Genomic DNA, 17793 nt, shown 5'->3' with positions numbered 1-17793 from the left:
CCGGATCCGTGGGCCGGATCTGGACCGGATCTGGGTCTCAAAACTTTAGCTCCAGATCCAGATCCGCAAATCTTAAGAGTAATCCAGATCCGGTCTAAATCCATTGGATCCATTTTTTACAAGGTCCAGATCCTATTAAAAGGATCTGGATCTGCGGATTTGGACCGGGTCCAGGATCCATTGCCATCCCTAGACCAAATCATATTTTGTGGTTTGATTTGACTTGCAATTTGAAAAAAGGAAAATTATATTGGGTCATAATTGTGCCTGTCATAATACCCTTAATATTATATGAAAAATGTTTATGATTAAGATGTCCCTAAATAGTTTGGATATATTATTTCTTCCTTAATTGTCAATTATTCTTCATTTCATTTCATAATTATATTGAAATATATAACCTCTCTATAATTTTTGGAGCATTTACCAACTTTCTGCCATCTTACCTATTTGTTACACTGAGTCTTAAATAGAAAAATAAAACTTTATGCATGTTAAATTATATGCACTTTCCTATTTAATTTACTTGAATGGTGTTGTGAATGTTTTAAATTATAATTAAAAAAATGTAATATATCTACAGAAAAATGTTTTTATCTGATAACTTATATTAGTAGTAAATTAGAATTTAAAAATTATTAAATATCATTACATGGATAAACAATAGCAAACATGGTATACATTAAGTTATTTTTAGCATTATAATTTAAACAATTTACAATAAAGATTTTTGAATTGAAAGTTTACTAAATATAATGTGAATTACTTTGGAAATTGTAAAACTAAAAACATAGTAATTTATAAATATCGTATTAATTTGATATGCGAATAATTTGTATAAATGTGACGACAGAATTGATGTCCTCCCTCAAAATAAATAAATAAATATTGGTACCGTATGATTCATACAAGTTCAAAACAATAAAAAATAGATTAGAACCGATGCTTTGAGTTTGAGATATCAGAAATGCCTATTAAAACACTACAAGAAAACGCGGCTCTAACGACCGAATTTTCGGTCGTTAAACTCGAAAATTCGGTCGTTAAAGTCTTAACGGCTGAAAACTGTGGTTGCCGTTTTGTTCGTCGTGCGGCCTACAACGACTGTTTTATTTCGGTCGTTGACTTTTAACGACCGAAATTTATTTATAACGACCGTTAATTCGGTCTTTAAAACCGTAGCCAAGCTTCCCGGGACGACTAATTTCTGGATGCAACGACCGAATTTCGGTCTTTAAACAACGACCGGGAGGAAACGGTCGTTAAAGATCTCAGAAGTTCAACGACCGTTATGTAACGGTCGTTGATCAACGACCGAAATTCGGTCGTTGAATCCAGATTCTCGGTTGTTGATCAACGACCGTTATTTAACGGTCGTTGATCTTCTGAGATCGTTAACGACCGTTTTTCCCCCGGTCGTTGTGTAAAGACCGAAATTCGGTCGTTAGTGGTCGTTTTTTCTGTTTTTTACCGTCATTTCGTAACGACCGTTTTCCAATTATCGATCGGAATTTCGGTCGTTTTTTTAAGTACTATTTTTTTTGTTTTGAATTTATATTCCTGTTTTCAATTATGTAGCAATCTATAAATTATTCAAAATCATGAAGATGATCAAAGTAGAAAGGCATCAAATATTAAAGTAGCAAATCATAAAATATGTCAACAAGTTTAGAAATTCAGTATTCAAAGTGTAGTAACTACAACAAGCGAGAGTAAATATAATCATAGGTCCGGGTGGGTCCCATCAGAGGCGTCGGAGGGGGACTGTGCTCGATATCCTTGCATGAGCAGCGCGATCTGAGGGGGATTGTGCTCGATATCCAACATAATATAATTAATTTAAGTATATATAAAGAAATCATCTTTAGTTATAAGGAAAGAGATTATATATAGGAATAACATTGTACGTAAGATAATAAATCAATGATTAAAAATAATTAAATATATAATTATAACAAATACATAAAATTACCAATCTAACTATAATTATACTAGCTTTTTAGCATCAGCCAATTACCAAATTGTATTTTATCAATATTTGATTTGATTTTGATATCAAAAAATCCAAAACACACCAAATCAGATTGTGAACATTGGCAAAGCCCTTGATCATATATAGAAAGTCCTATTAATAGAGTCGAATTGTTCTCCTTGTGAATTGTGATTGTGCCAGAAGTCAAACTACTTCCATATTTTCTTCTTCTTCTTTTGCCGTTTTAACTAAATTATGCTTTAATAATTGGAATAAAATTAAGGGCTTCAATAATTTCATGAGATGACGTTTCTTATGTCAATAGGTCTGCTGGAGAAGATAACTAAGTGATTATTGTTGTCAAAATTGAGTCTATTATATTATAGTGGAAAATAGCTTATCACCCCGTAACCTATTATTTTGTACGAAATTAATATATTATATTTTATATATTAGGTCGATCTTTTTTTGAAACTTATTAGGTCGAACTTGAAAATAAAGTAGATATAATTGGAGAAAAGAAGATGGGGGGAGTTTTGGACTCTCAATTTACTTACTATTTTCAAATTATAGTAAATAGTAATGCCAAATGTGATGTTATGTGAATTTTATTTGAGACTTTATATGAGATATACTCATATACAAAAGAGTGGACACTTTCGTATTTGGCTAATATTATGAGATAATATGTGAATTTTATTGCATATTTTATCACATCATATTATGTATACTTATATAATACACATTTTGAATATTTTAAAAGACGCCACACAAGCCGGCTGCTAAATCTATCAAAAATCCACTCGTCGAACTTTGGCTTGTTTTTCTTTTTTATTTTATGTTGCCATTTTCTCATGTAAACACCAGATTAATTAACTTGCCATTTTCTTGAAACTTATTGTTGGATTATTCATTTAAACTTTAATTTTCCACATACAATTGATTTAAAAGTTAAGATTGACAGTTCTTTAAAATATCGAAAGCCGTCTTAATCTAGAAAAATGATATTGGAAGATTATGTTCGATATATTTGATTGATAGGGACAATAATAGGGCTAAAAATGATCAATTGTCTGATTATGTACAAAAATCATATTAAGCAAACTTGGCCGGATTAAGAAGCATTTTTCCCAAACTGGGAAGAATATCCTCAATTACATAAAATAATGGCCTACGCTATTTCACGATCAAGTTACCATGTGCATTTATTATTCATTTGTGGAATATATGTTTATCTAAAAATCAAATATAGGTAAACATGACATGATATATTAACAGCAGCTTCATATGTTAAATATTTGTAAAGGTGTACTACTAGTTAAGTCACATGTGGTGTTGCAATATGTATTTTGTACATTAAACTATCCTCTCTCTATTATCATAAAATGTATCTAATTTACTATTTTCGTTAATTTTTATTAAATATATCAAATTTATTTTTGATAAGTTTTCTTCTCACGATAAAGTGGGACTCTTACTCCACTCACAACACATTCAATCACTTTATTAAAATCCGTGCCATTTAAAAATAGATACATTTTACAAGAACAGATGGAGTATAATATCATATTACAGTATTGCCTTAAATTAAATGTGTAGATGAGATATAATACCAAATTAAATTTAATTTACAAATAATATATATACATATATACACATATATAATAAGTTCTTTACAAATAAAATATAATATATATATATATATATATATATATATATATATAGGGAGAGATTCAAATAAGAACCACTAATAAAATAAGAACAGATAACCATTTTAAGCCATTCGATCATCAAGATCTACGGTGGATGTATCATCTTGGTGGATGGATGCAGATGCTGGGTTCGAATCCTGAAGGGAGCAAAAAAATTATTGTTTTTGGATGCATTAAATTTAATAGCAGATGCATTAATCTGTATAGCAGATGCAGTAATTTTATTGGTTCTTATGTTCTCACGATAATTATGGTTCTCACTATAACCGCACCATATATATATATATATATATATATATATATATATATATATATATATATATATATAGGGAAGGGCTAAAATAAGAGCATTTCTTAAGATATAAAATAAGAATTATTTTCAGCTCTTAGATCATCAAGATCTACGGTTGATTCGTAATCCTGTTGGATGGATTTATGGTCCTGAGATCGAATCCCAAAGGTAGCAAAAATTTATTTTTCACAATTCATACATTTGTACAACGAATTCATACGTGTTCTACATAAAATTCATACATTAAAAATTGCTCTTATTTCTTATTTTAAAATGTGCTCTCACGGTAGCCCACCCCTATATATATATATATATATATATATATATATATATATATGTATATATATATATATGGGTGGGCTAAAATAAGAGCATTTCTTAAGATATAAAATAAGAATTATTTTCAACCCTTAGATCATCAAGATCTACGGTTGATTCGTAATCCTGTTTGATGGATTTATGGTCCTGAGTTCGAATCCCAAAGGTAGCAAAAATTTATTTTTCACAATTCATACCTTTATACAAGCGAATTCATACGTGTTCTACATAAAATTCATACATTAAAAATTGCTCTTATTTCTTATTTTAAGATGTGCTCTCACGGTAACGCTTCTTAAAATATAAATTAGGAACCATTTTCAGCCCTTAGATCATCAAGATCTACGGTTAATTCATCACCTTGTTGGATAAATTCATGGTCCTGAGTTCGAATCCCAAAGGTAGCAAAAAATTATTTTTCACAATTCGTACCTTTATACAGTTTATTCATGCATGTTATGCATAAAATTCATGCATTTTTGCTGGTTCGCAATTCTTAAAATAAGAGTAGTTTATTGAATAATCGCTCCCTATATATATATATATGACTTATTCATATCAATTCTGTTTTTTTAGGCAAAAATGGTAGCATATTATTATTAAATGGAATCAGAACAAACAATGTTTAGAAGTCAATCAGAAAAATCGGTCTTCCATATAACAATATCAGAAACATAAAAAGAAAACTGAGCAAGCAAATGGGCTGCTCTGTTAACGTCACAACACATATGTAAGAAATCCACTACCGCATACTGTTTGGCATGGGTAAACGCCTCCCAAAACTCATCACTTAATGATTCTGAGCCTAATGAGAATCATGTAGAACATGTACTGCAAGGAGCGAATCCGTGTAAACAACCACTGGGCCAAAATCATTTTCCAAACACCACCCATGGCTATCAGAAATCAGAATAGCGTGTAGTTCGCCAAGAAGAACAGTGATCGTATGCCCGATACATACATAAGAGTTATAGAATATGATAATTCTTATTGGAACCGTTCAATATATATATATATATATATATATATATATATATATATGGGTGCGCTCCAATGAGACCCCCTATTTTTCGTGAAACACTGAGGACAATGACTAAGACATATAATACTAATGAACAAGACGTATATCTAACGAACAAGATGTATATACTGATGAACAAGACAGTATATATTGATGAACAAGGCAGTATATATTGATGAACAATACAGTATATACTGATGAATAACAAAATTTAAAATATTCTGCTCCCTCCAGGATTCGAACCCTGCGAAAAAAATTCTCCATCCAGATACAATATCAGCCATATGATTGATAAAATAAACGCATCAGATCGTGCCCTAGATTTCACTAAAATTAATTAGGAGGTCTCATTGGAGCGCCCCCTTATATATATATAAGGGGGCGCTCCAATGAGACCTCCTAATTAATTTTAGTGAGATTTATGGCACGATCTGATGCGTTTATTTTATCAATCATATGGCTGATATTGTATCTGGATGGAGAATTTTTTTCGCAGGGTTCGAATCCTGGAGGGAGCAGAATATTTTAAATTTTGTTATTCATCAGTATATACTGCATTGTTCATCAGTATATACGGCCCTGTTCATCAGTATATATGTCTTATTCATTACGAATTTTTAAAATTTTATTTTTCATCAGTATATACATCTTGTTCAGTAGGTATACGTTTTGTTCATTAGTATTATATATCTTATTCATTGTACTCATGTTACACGAAAAATAGAGGGTCTCACTGGAGCGCGCCCCTATATATATATATATATATATATTTCGAACCCCCAAAGGTAGGAAAAAATTATTTTTCATAATTCATACCTTTATACAACGAATTCATACGAATTCATACGTGTTTTACATAAAATTCATACATTAAAAATTGCTCTTATTTTTTATTTTAAGATGTGCTCTCACGGTAACCCATCCCTGTCTATCTATATATACATTATAGAATGTGCTTGTAGTTCCAGTACTAGAAGTCATCATAAGAGTTAGAGATTGGAGTTTAATCTCCATACATACCCTCACACAACTCAGAAAAATAAAAATGAAACAATAAAGATAGAATAGTATATCGATATATAGCCATAAATGAATTTTGATAGCCATTTAAAAGCAGTATTTAATTTAGTTTTCACATCTTTCACTAGATTAAATTTTCAAAGTCAACTATTTAAGTTGTAGCTCAATACATTCTCTCTACTTTTTCTGTATAAAGATGTACTCCTACAACAGTAATTATTTTATTTTATTGATACCCACCACAAGTACAGCGGTATAAATGTGTAAGATATTTTGATTTAGAGATAGACTTATCGTACGGGTTGAAGTCATAAAAATAGTCTGTTTCACATCGAAGAATTTGAAAGAGGAAACAACGAGTTAGACTTATAACGTCAATTATGCAAGACTTGCTTAAATGGGAAAGTCCCATTAACCCGAAACAATTAAGTGGCCTAATTAAGATTAGACACATCATCAATATTTCGTCAGTTTTCCAATAGCCACCACTTCTTCAATTTTTGAAGGCAATAAAAGTTGTTTGGACTAAAAAACTCAAGATTCAAACCACATATTTATCTTGTCAACTCTCTCCATTAAATGTGTTTAACACTTGAATGTTAGGTTTTAATGGCAATATATTCTTTTTAGAACTAGGTGTAATGACAATTAACTATTATAAGAAAAAGGTAATCTCATATCCAAAATCATATTTATGAAATCCCATTTAAAACTAACAATTCAAGTAAATTCCTCTAAACCTATACTGAAAATCCATGATCCATGATTGTTTAAAAATTCTGAAAAAGGGAGTAATAATTAAAGGAAACATATACAAAATTATGCAACATATTACAGTTTTCCAAAAAACTGTCCAAATTCGGACTCTATAAATCGACGTGCCACGCCGGAGAGTACATAAATTCTTAATGCGTACATTTAATCATATTATTTTAAATCAAAAAATTCGAACCGGCTTTTTAATAGACTTTTCAAAAATTAGAGATCAAAATGAACAATTCAAACATTGGGATATTTTTGTGAAAAATATTAAATATTGGGCTATGTTTCGTATATTTCCCATTATTAAATTATAGTGATCAAAAAAGGTTTCGAAGAAAAGGTAAAATAATAAAACGAAAGAGAAAAACCGATTCCTGCGTTACTTTTCCTTCTTCTTTCTCCTCTGAGTCATCTCTCTCTCTCTCTCTCTCTCTACCCTTCTTTTCTGTCGTTAGTCACAATATTTCTGCTCATTATCACGATTTTTATTAGCCGGGAAGTTCCTCTCCGTGCTTCAGTTTCAGCTATTTATGCTGAACTTTTCATGCATTTATTGACGGATTAAGAGTTGAACCTTGCGCGTTTCTCGACTCTGTTAAATTCACCCGTCCCCCCGTATTCTTTCTCGTGATTCCCATATTCTGTTTTTGTCTCTTTTTTTTAAGATTACTGTTTCTGGGTTTCCTCCTCCCGATTTCAGGTATATATCTGTGCATGAATTTCGGAGTTTATTAGTTTATGTGGAATGCTTCTCTGATGAGTTTATACATACATGTTGTTGATCAAACTGATGATGATTCATCTCTTTATGCAAATCACGCTCAAATAATCGTCTTTTATCTTTTTACTATATATCGTTGTTGCGTTTGAAGTTATCGAAGAATTTTAACCTTTGGATTGGCGGAAGCCCAGTTCATTTTTAGTCTCTTTTTGTATGAGTTGAAACTTCAAATTTTTGGGATCATTTTTACAAGGTGGCTTTAGCTATGGCAAACTAGGTTGGATAGATGGTGGTTGGTCCAAAATTTGATAACTTTTCAATCAGTGGCTTGTTTCATGAAATCGAATGCTGTTATGATCAAAAGCTGTGATCCTTTTGTCTTTGCAATTGTCAAAGGATTGCACATGGCTGTCTGCTTTGCTTAGAATTTAGAAATGTCTTCTGTTCTTTTTTTCTTTTACCTTAACTGTGAAGGAGTAGATGCTTGGGTTGTTTTGAGTTATAGGTGTTTAGGTGTTTCAATGGTTAGGATGATCAGTGATTTCTTGATATATGAAGTGATTACCTTCGATATTTTTGTAATTAATCCTTGTAGGAATATTTTGAGTGATGTTGAATGGAGGCATTCCTACTAGAGGAATTGTGAACTTTGAAATTTGGCAGCCATATTGGCTCTATTTTCCCTATGTTTTTGTTGAAGTTAGTTATAATTGGGTTTCCTATATGCTTCAGGTTCTGCCCGTCTTTGCGATCTTTACGACAGAGTGGATGCTTCAGGCTTGTTGCTAATGAGCATCAGTTTTTAGAACTATGAAAATGGAATTTGATACCGGGTACAGAAAGGGGAATGTTGGGCGCAGGTAAGTGCATTTTGATTGCTTGAATGCGAAGGAAGAATGCTGCTAGCGTTGCACTTGAGACGACATTTACATCCTGTGGATTTTCATTCTTTCAGCACATTGGCTAAAAAGCCAAATGAGACCATGAGGGTGCTTATTACCATTGCTGTCGGGATAATATTTGGCTTCTTCATAGGAGTTTCATTTCCATCACTCTCGTTAACGAAGGTACAGGAACTGTTTCCTTTAACCTTGAATGTGAATTGAGTTTGTTACATGCCTTATTTGCTCTTCAATTTTGCAGCTAAATATCACATCTGCTATTATTCACGACTTTGTAATAATTGGGGACAAAAGTACAGCAAATTCTACACAACAAGACACTACGAGCAGCTCAGCCAAAAATCAAGTCACAACAGATGTCTCAAAGGTTTGTGTTTTCTTGCTAACACAACGAACCTGGTTTCGTTTTAATTTATATTGATTTTTTTTTCAACACTTGGAGACGGAAGAGTTGTGGGGTTATGGCTGTAGGCTGGTTGAAAAATTTCGGTTGATCTGTCAGTTGTTTATTCTAAACTAGTATGGGTGTGTCATAATAGAAATGGGAAAATGTGAAATGTGAACTGCAGTTAGGGCTTTAGTCTGGTTGAAAAAATTCTGTTATTCATAAGAACATCCGTTATCATTTCATTCTATATGAATCTTGATAGTGTTTCCACGAAGGAGGGAGAGGGGGAGTTTATTGTTTCTAATAGGAGCCTTTTGAAAAGTTCATTTGAACACTATATATAGTCATGCTGAAAATGAATGCATGCTAGGAGCTTCCTTCATCTCCCTGTTTCTATGTTGTGTACATCCTTATAAGGCACAAAATTTATGAAATGTATTGTCTTATCTCCTCCGAAATAATTATGTTTTATCCGCCCTTTAATTTGTGTTTTGATTCAGATTTGGGTTCCATCAAATCCGAAAGGTGCAGAACGGTTGCCTCCAGGTATTGTTGCATCTGAATCAGACTTTTATCTACGGAGACTTTGGGGAAAACCTAGTGAGGTATGCACTCACCATAAGTCCTTGTTTCCTACATTATTCTTCTTTAGTTTCCTACATTATTCTTCTTTATATTATTTCTTAGTTAGTGCATCCACAGATTTGCATGCCTATTGAATGCGTGAGGTAGTTTCTAATTGTTAGGAGAAGTTTTTAAAGGTTGCCTGACCGCCAAAAGAAAAGTAAAAAGGGGTAAATTTTATCCATAATGCCATACCAATGGTGCCTAAAATAGCAAACACAAACATTAAGGCTGTTCTTGAGCTTCAGAAATGCTGATGTCTTATATGAAAACAACCAGAATTTTAGCTGGGGATAAGGTTAATCAAAATGGCTACAATTAATTCTTTAACTTAAGAAACATACATATTTCATCAGAAAGAAAACAGAAAAGAAATTGCGGAAGGTTGGATTAAAGAGTTAATCACCTCTGGAACATGCAACTTTATTACTGAACTTTATTATGAACAGAACCAAGGTTAATAAGTGATCTCAAGATTCTTAAATTTTCCATGTAAACAATGAGGGCTTTTTACCTTATGCGCATGAAGACTGTTGATTCTGTCACCAGAGAGCCATATCTTCTGTCATTTAATTTTTCATTTGGAAAAGATTTTACATTCTCAAAGAAGGCAGGGCAGGCATTTCAATTTGAATTTTGATTTCTGATTAAGTTGCCATTGCTAGGACTTGGCCAGCAAACCAAAATATCTTGTCACCTTTACCGTTGGTTATGGTCAAAGGAAAAACATCGATGCAGCAGTGAAAAAGGTCAGTAACCCTATCTTCCCCATAAAGTCCCGGACTCCAGTCCTTAGCGTCTCTAACTATATATATGGTTTGCTGCAGTTTTCAAAGAACTTTACCATCGTTTTGTTTCATTATGACGGAAGAACAAGTGAATGGGATGAGTTTGAGTGGTCAGAACAAGCTATTCATATTAGTGCCAGAAAACAAACAAAATGGTAACTTGTCACCAGACAGTTTCAAATATCTTATGCTCTATTGCTCTAAATCATGCTGAGTTATAGCTCTCTCTGGATTTCTCAAAAGGTGGTACGCTAAGAGGTTTCTGCATCCAGATGTTGTTGCTGCATATGATTACATATTTATTTGGGATGAAGACCTAGGGGTCGAACATTTTGACGCAGAAGAGTAAGTCCATTCAACTAATATCTTTGAGGAGGGTAATTTGACTAGATTTGTCTGTGCTAATTTCTTCCGGCCTTTTGAAATTTCTAGGTACATCAAACTTGTGAGGAAGTATGCTCTAGAAATTTCACAGCCGGGTTTGGAACCCGACAGGGGAACGACTTGGCAGATGACAAAAAGAAGAGGCGGTCAAGAGATTCACAAGTAGGGAAATGAATCTGTGCTTAAACCCATTAGACCATCTAGCAATAAATATTAAATGATATTTGAGTGATATTTCTTGCTCCATATCTTATGCATACAGGGTAACAAAGGAGAGGCCGGGTTGGTGTTCTGACCCCCATTTGCCACCCTGTGCAGCGTACGATATCACTCTTCCAATGTGCTCAATTCTTTCATCTAATAATTTCTAGATATCACTCTTTTGATCTTTACTCTGCCTATTTGAACAGGTTTGTAGAAATCATGGCTCCTGTATTTTCTAGAGATGCATGGCGCTGCGTTTGGCATGTGATTCAGGTTTTATTTCTTTTTCTTAATATTGACGTTCTTTTTTTAAGCACAGAAATTCTCAGATTACTTTTTCATATCCTTGGACGAACTAATACGAAAATTTGTAGAACGACTTGGTGCATGGATGGGGACTGGACTTTGCCCTCCAACGATGCGTTGAGGTCAGCATCATCCACTTTTCTTTACAAACTTCACACTCTTAACCCTTGAACTGGACTATCAATTAGTACTCTCTGCTGATGAGATTTCGATCCATGTAGCCTGCTCATGAGAGAATCGGAGTGGTAGATGCTCAGTGGATCGTCCATCAAACAGTTCCTTCACTGGGAAACGAGGTACAGTGTAGAGAGTGGTGACAGTTGGCGTGATTATGGTAAACTATACATTTGAAACGGGGAGTAATGACTTTCTTTTGCATGTTTTCTTTGATGATAGGGCCAAGCAGAAAATGGGAAGGCTCCATGGCAAGGGGTATGTACACTAATCATTCAACTTTACACTATAAATGAAATTTGAACTCGTTGATCATAGGCAACTCGACCCTGATAATGCTTGAACTCGTTTACTGTCGTTGGTGTAGGTGAGACAGAGGTGTAGAAGTGAGTGGGATATGTTCAGAGCTCGAATGAAGAATGCAGAGAGGTCTTATTACGAGTCCATCGGAGTTAACTTCACAGGGCATACATAGATAGTGTGAGAGAAGAATACCATGATAAAACCACAATTAGTTGCTACATCTTTACTAAAAGTTCATTATTATACTTGTAGATAAACAATTTTCTTAGTGAATTTTTTTTATCATGCGGAGTACTCTGTTTCTTTTCCCTCTTTCCTAAGATTATGGTTTACTTTCTTATTGAAGTTGCTTCAAATTTGCCTTGTGATCTTTGTAAATAATAAAATTCTGTTATACATAGGTGAATAAGAGAGGGTGGTGAGAGATCAGGTATGATGAGCTTACTGTTCCAGCTACACCAGAGGACCCTTTATTAATTTTAAGGTCTTTGATAACTTTTATAACCTTAGCTAACTTTGTTTAATTCATACCTCATTCAAAAGGTAGAATTAAAAAAATTATCATTCTAAATCTATTTTTGTAATATATCAAAGAAGAGAAATGGTACTTACGTAAGTGCCATAGAAACTGAATTTTGTGTTGAAAAATAGACTAATTGTCATTATTTCACGGATACGTCAAGAATGACACCAAATTAGCAAGAAATACATGCGCAAGGGGTGACCAGGGTGACCAAAATTCTCGAACCAAGGGGAGACGAAGATGCCTGATTTTCATGTTATAAATTTATGTAATTTTAAATTTTAAATTTAAGCAATTTTCTTATTTAAATTAAATCAAAAATTAAAAACTTAAAACTAATTAATATGAGTCAATATGATGGGAATCATATTGACTCAATACTGATGCTCTTATTCGTGACTTTCGTAGTCAATTTATAATTCTGAAAAATTGATCCGATTATAAATAAATTAGAAATTTCATTAATAACAAAATTATATTTGCCCGTTCCAACAAAAGAGAGAAAAGATCCGATACGTTTATAAATATAAATTTTCTCGTACCATTTCTATAAACAATCATCATATTATTTACTATAGTATTACCGACGGATGAACAAGTGATTTCTAAATTGTATTAATTATTGCTTAGGATTATTAAGATATCTAATTTTTTTGAGATGTGACTGAATAAAATGCGCGGTCTTTCACTTTCAAAAAAAAAAAGATACATGGTTTTTAATTTTACGTTTGAAACACGAATTATCCACTATATTCTATTTTTTCGTTCATAAAAATTACTGCACTAGGCGACCTGTGCGTGTGAGCATAGATGCAAGGATTGGAACTTGAAACCTTAGTTATAAGCATCAAACACAACATCCATTTAATCTCCTCCCAAATTTTAGCTCACGAGCTATGCAAATAAAGTAAATTGCTTTGAACAAAACAGAGGAGGAAGATCTTGTTCCTGATGATATCAGAGAGATCATGGAGATTGCACGATTGAATCTTTTGCTCACAGTTTTTTATATGTATAGAGATGCTAATCTACTTCTCATAGTCTTGCTAAGTTTGTTATTCATTGTTCACAACCACGCTTCTGGACAAGTGATTTTCCTACATCAAATGATTGTAAGATATTATAAGAACTGACATCTCTTAATTGATAATACATATATTCCGCTTTGAAAACTATAATTTTAGATGAAGTTATAATGTAGAAAGTCAAATGAGAAATAATGTTTTAATGTGTTTAAATTAAAGAAAAATCATATTTGTATTAATTCATTGGATGTGATATTACAAAGATCCTCGCAATGATTGAATCGAAGTTGATTCAACACCAAACAAAAAAAAAACATTGAAAACAACAACTCTTCACAACCTTTTATTATAAGTGAAGAACTCGATATTTGAACTTTCAGATGTAACTAGAAAAGTTAGGGATGAAATCCACTTAAATTTTAGTTTTGAAAAAACTTAATAATAATAGATTCTAATATTTTAAGAATTATTAATTTATAATATTAATAAGACTTATATATTTATAAATGAGTTTTTTTTAGTAAAATAGTATTTTATTAAAATTAATGATTTTTTTAATTTTGATCAAATTGATTTTTTTTAATATTAATTTATCAAAGTGGTATTATTTTAATTTTTAAAGAGATGTTAGTATAATACACTTTTGTGAGAAGTGATGAATAATGAATTGAAAATAAAAAAAACTAAGAAGGTCGAAAACCGAATAATAGTGAAACGGGTGGAGAGGTGATATTTTGGGGAAGGAGAAAACGTAAGCATCCACCTCTGATCTACGCGCTAAGTTTGATTGGCTTGAGAAATCAAGAAGCTTCCACCACTGCCACTATTCAAACTCAGCGCTCGACGCGTGGCCTGCCCTCATTTATTGAAAACGACCCCCACGTTCATTATCACCACAGCGTCACACGTGTCTCCATCACACCCTCAACACACTCCTTATTTATTCACCACATCGATGCAACTTGGTTTGTTCACAATTTCTGAGTGTGCTGCCATTTGTAAAAGAATACCAACTCCCATTGAGTTTCAAATTTGGAAATAATTAACACTAATATATTTAGACATGGGGCTGTCGAATTTTCCTAGCCCAGCGGAAGGGGTGCTGCCGCTGCTAGTGATGAACACGGTGATGTCGGTGGCTCTGGTGAAGAACAAGCTGAGATCAGTGCTGCAAGCGGTGGGCGGCGGCGGCGCGGCGGAGGAGGCGAGGAGGGTGTCGATCACGCGCTACGGTTGTCTATGTAGAGAGGCGGTGGAGTGCTGTGTGTGTTTGTGTAAATTTGAGGCGGAGGAGGAAGTGAGTGAGCTTTCTTGCAAGCATTTCTTCCACAAACCTTGTCTCGATAAGTGGTTCGACAACCAACACATTACTTGCCCACTTTGCCGTTCCATTTTGTAATATTACTTCAAACACAATTTCAAATTAATTTAGGTGAGATATGATCATACAGGAGATCTCAGCTAGCTCTAGCTACTCTTCTTTCACTCTCTACATTATATATATACACGATTTCAAACGCATCTTCTTTGTGCTGTACGTGTTGGTGGAGATTTGAATTTTATCAATACAGAATCTTCATTTGTATATACAACTCGACTTCTCACTCTCTCTCTCTCTCTCTCACCGAAATATATATTTGTGATTGTAAATCGAAATGGCGATTTCATGGCACCGAATCGTAAATTTAAGTTGGATCTCGGGTTGAACTATGATATCAATAATTTTGTTGTCTTGATGGAAACGATTTTGATTGGTTTGAATATGACGTGATTTAATTAAATATCCCACGATATTTTAGGTTGGTTTACATCTCTTTCAATTGCGATAATTTTTTATTCACAAAAACTTTGGTGCAATTTGGATTCCTTTGAGAAAAACTACAATCTGAAACAGCTAGCGTGCCAAACATGCACACTTGAACTTTTACTATTAGTAACATAATTAATCATATAAAAGCACAATCATATCATAATATATATGTATCCTATTATGTAAATGATTGAAAATATAACTTGGAATTTTGTATGGAATGCTAGGATTGACTAACTAATTTATTTACTGGCTTATAGTAGGCCGTCAAACCTCAACGACAAGGCAAACACATACAATTACCATATAATTTGATTATTAATTGAGAAAATCAATAAATAGTTAGGTAGGTGATGTCCCAGCCTGATGGGATTCTACTTGTTGATTGACATCCATTTGGTTTGCTGAAACTTGTCGTGCTCCGACTCAATGAACTTGTGAGCCATGCAATCAACATCTCCTTCGCAATCTCCCTTATAAGCTGAGTGCTGCACGTTTCTCCCCGACACATAATAATTGGGTTTCTCCTCTATTCCTGTCTCGTAATAATCAGCGGATACAAATATGTGACGATCACGATCACGATCACTTGGAGCCTTTGTGAGCTCGTGCGGCATGTGCTCGAGCTCATAGAGCTCGTAGGCGTCGGGTTGCCTGTGTAGATGCCGTTTGTGTTTATGATGGCGCTTCCCCTTCATTTCAAAACTCTCCATTGTTTGATGAAGTTGCATGTGGTTGGGAGTTGGATATATATAGATTTTGAGTATTGAGATGGAATCTGATTCCTTTGTAACCATTATCGTATTGTGATCATATGATTCTTTTCTAGAAATCGGGCTAAATACATATTCTTAAATTACTCAAATCAGATTATGATGATGTGACTGGCTAGGTAGGAATCTTGGAAGGCCATCCGGAGGTGCTGAATTTAGATATTTAGCCAAATACAGGCCAAGTTCGACACCATTTAGTGTTTGACTAAGTTTATTTTAAAGAGCTTATAAGCTCTTGGAGCTTATAAGATGTTTTAAAAGCTTATAAGATGTATTTTTAAGAGCTTATAAGTTATCAAAGTGTTTGGATAATTGAGCTTATAAACTAAAGATAGAATTTTTTGTTCGAAAGAGAGAAAATCGAAGAAAAATGAACTTGAATGATATATAATGAAAATAATAAATTATAGTTGAAAAATATTTGTAAAATATGAGATTAAAAAAAATAATTTGAGGTAGATGAACTTATTTTTTGGGGATTTTATAAGCTCTTGGAACTTATTTTTGGAGCTTATAAATTATTTAAGAGCCTATTTTGCCAAACATTTTGAAGGAGTTTATTAAACAGCTTAAAAGCTGTTTTGAGGTCAGTTCAGCCAAACACCCTCTTAGAATGTTCAAAGTCAATATTTGTGGCATGTATGTGCAAAATGCTTTCTGATCGATATTCTACGAATCATTATATGCTTACTTGACAGAAGCTAACTTTTTTTTAAAAAAAGGTGAGTTTGGCAATCTATTTGAAAAAGGGCATAATGCCAGAATAGTATTTATAAGATAACTATTAAAGTATCTCAAATTCGGGCAGCCCCGTTCCGGACTTTTCATGGGCCCTAGGCAGAATGAGAAAAAAAGGCCCCTTTAACTGCATACAATTGTGTGTTTGTGGGCCATCTTTTTCAAAGGAATAAGATTAGAGTCTTTGGGCTTGTACTGTAAATTTTTTATTGATTGAGGCCCAATATATGACTAAAAAGTCTTATTTATATAAACTAATAACAATAAAAATAAAAAAAATTGGGGCCCCATTTGGCCCTGGGCCCTAGGCGGTCGCACCCCTCGCCTATGCCCAGGGCCGGCCCTGTTCGGGTATTAAAATATCTTTATAAGTTTTAGCATATTTTCAAATGTGATTTATTCAAGTTTACGTGGAACAAAATGTCCGTAAGTTTCTCAATACTACAGAAACCAAACAAAATTATGACCCATAAACTCGTGGCAAAGCCAAGGCATCCAAAGACTATCATTTACGAGAGGTTTTGGGTTCAATTCCGTCTGCGTGCGTTGATGTTTTTCCACTTTAAGTGGTGTTGTATTCTCGTCTACATGTAATGTTGTATTGTTTGATGTTTAGGTCTCACACGCATGGCGTTTTCTCGCCTGTGTGCAGTGATGTTTTCCAAATCAGTGATGGTGAGGTTCCGCTTGCGTGTGGATTGTATAATTAACTGTATTCAGAGACCTCTTGTAATTAAAAAAAAAACAAGTAATGCTAATTTTAATTGTTACGTTTCTTTTTTTGAGATAAATTGTTACGTTGACAATTCTAGGAAGAGTATATATATATATATATATATATATATAGGAATGGGATCATATAGATCCCAATGCTTATAATAGATCCCTAGATCCAAATCTTGACCACACATTTATGACATGTGGCGCATCAAGATGGTGACACGTGGCAAGGATTCCAAGGCAAAATCTGGAGGGGTAAAATTGGAATCTAATTTTTGGATTTAATAATTAAAAAAATATATATATTTTTTTT

General features: G+C 33.3%; 3 protein-coding genes across 4 annotated transcripts; 2 read left to right on the top strand and 1 right to left on the bottom strand.

Annotated features, from left to right (window-relative positions):
* Window positions 1–7325: 7325 nt before the first annotated feature.
* Window positions 7326–12182, top strand: LOC130995508 (uncharacterized). Of its 2 annotated transcripts, none has more exons than XM_057920812.1 (15): window positions 7326–7437; window positions 8551–8678; window positions 8774–8885; window positions 8962–9087; window positions 9609–9713; window positions 10398–10481; window positions 10560–10675; window positions 10764–10865; window positions 10953–11066; window positions 11167–11223; window positions 11315–11381; window positions 11483–11536; window positions 11636–11710; window positions 11811–11846; window positions 11956–12182. In XM_057920812.1, exons 2-15 carry the CDS (start codon window positions 8629–8631, stop codon window positions 12061–12063), a joined length of 1206 nt encoding a protein of 401 aa, XP_057776795.1. In that variant the 5' UTR covers window positions 7326–7437; window positions 8551–8628; the 3' UTR covers window positions 12064–12182. The 2 variants fall into 2 exon arrangements, with proteins under 2 accessions (XP_057776795.1, XP_057776796.1); XM_057920813.1 differs by having other exon boundaries at window positions 7429–7797.
* A 2221-nt stretch (window positions 12183–14403) lies between these two features.
* LOC130995510 (probable E3 ubiquitin-protein ligase XERICO) lies at window positions 14404–15026 on the top strand. The gene has a single exon (XM_057920815.1). The coding sequence runs from the start codon at window positions 14503–14505 to the stop codon at window positions 14836–14838; it is 336 nt and encodes a 111-aa protein (XP_057776798.1). The 5' UTR covers window positions 14404–14502; the 3' UTR covers window positions 14839–15026.
* Window positions 14409–16102, bottom strand: LOC130995509 (uncharacterized). Its single transcript, XM_057920814.1, has one exon. It carries the CDS (start codon window positions 16044–16046, stop codon window positions 15624–15626), a length of 423 nt encoding a protein of 140 aa, XP_057776797.1. The 5' UTR covers window positions 16047–16102; the 3' UTR covers window positions 14409–15623.
* Between the last annotated feature and the right edge of the window lie 1691 nt (window positions 16103–17793).

This window comes from Salvia miltiorrhiza, chromosome 7 (assembly GCF_028751815.1).
Source record: "Salvia miltiorrhiza cultivar Shanhuang (shh) chromosome 7, IMPLAD_Smil_shh, whole genome shotgun sequence".
Lineage (NCBI taxonomy): Eukaryota > Viridiplantae > Streptophyta > Magnoliopsida > Lamiales > Lamiaceae > Salvia > Salvia miltiorrhiza.
Note: the sequence above shows the minus strand (reverse complement) of the source record. Positions and strands in the feature narration are given on the sequence as shown.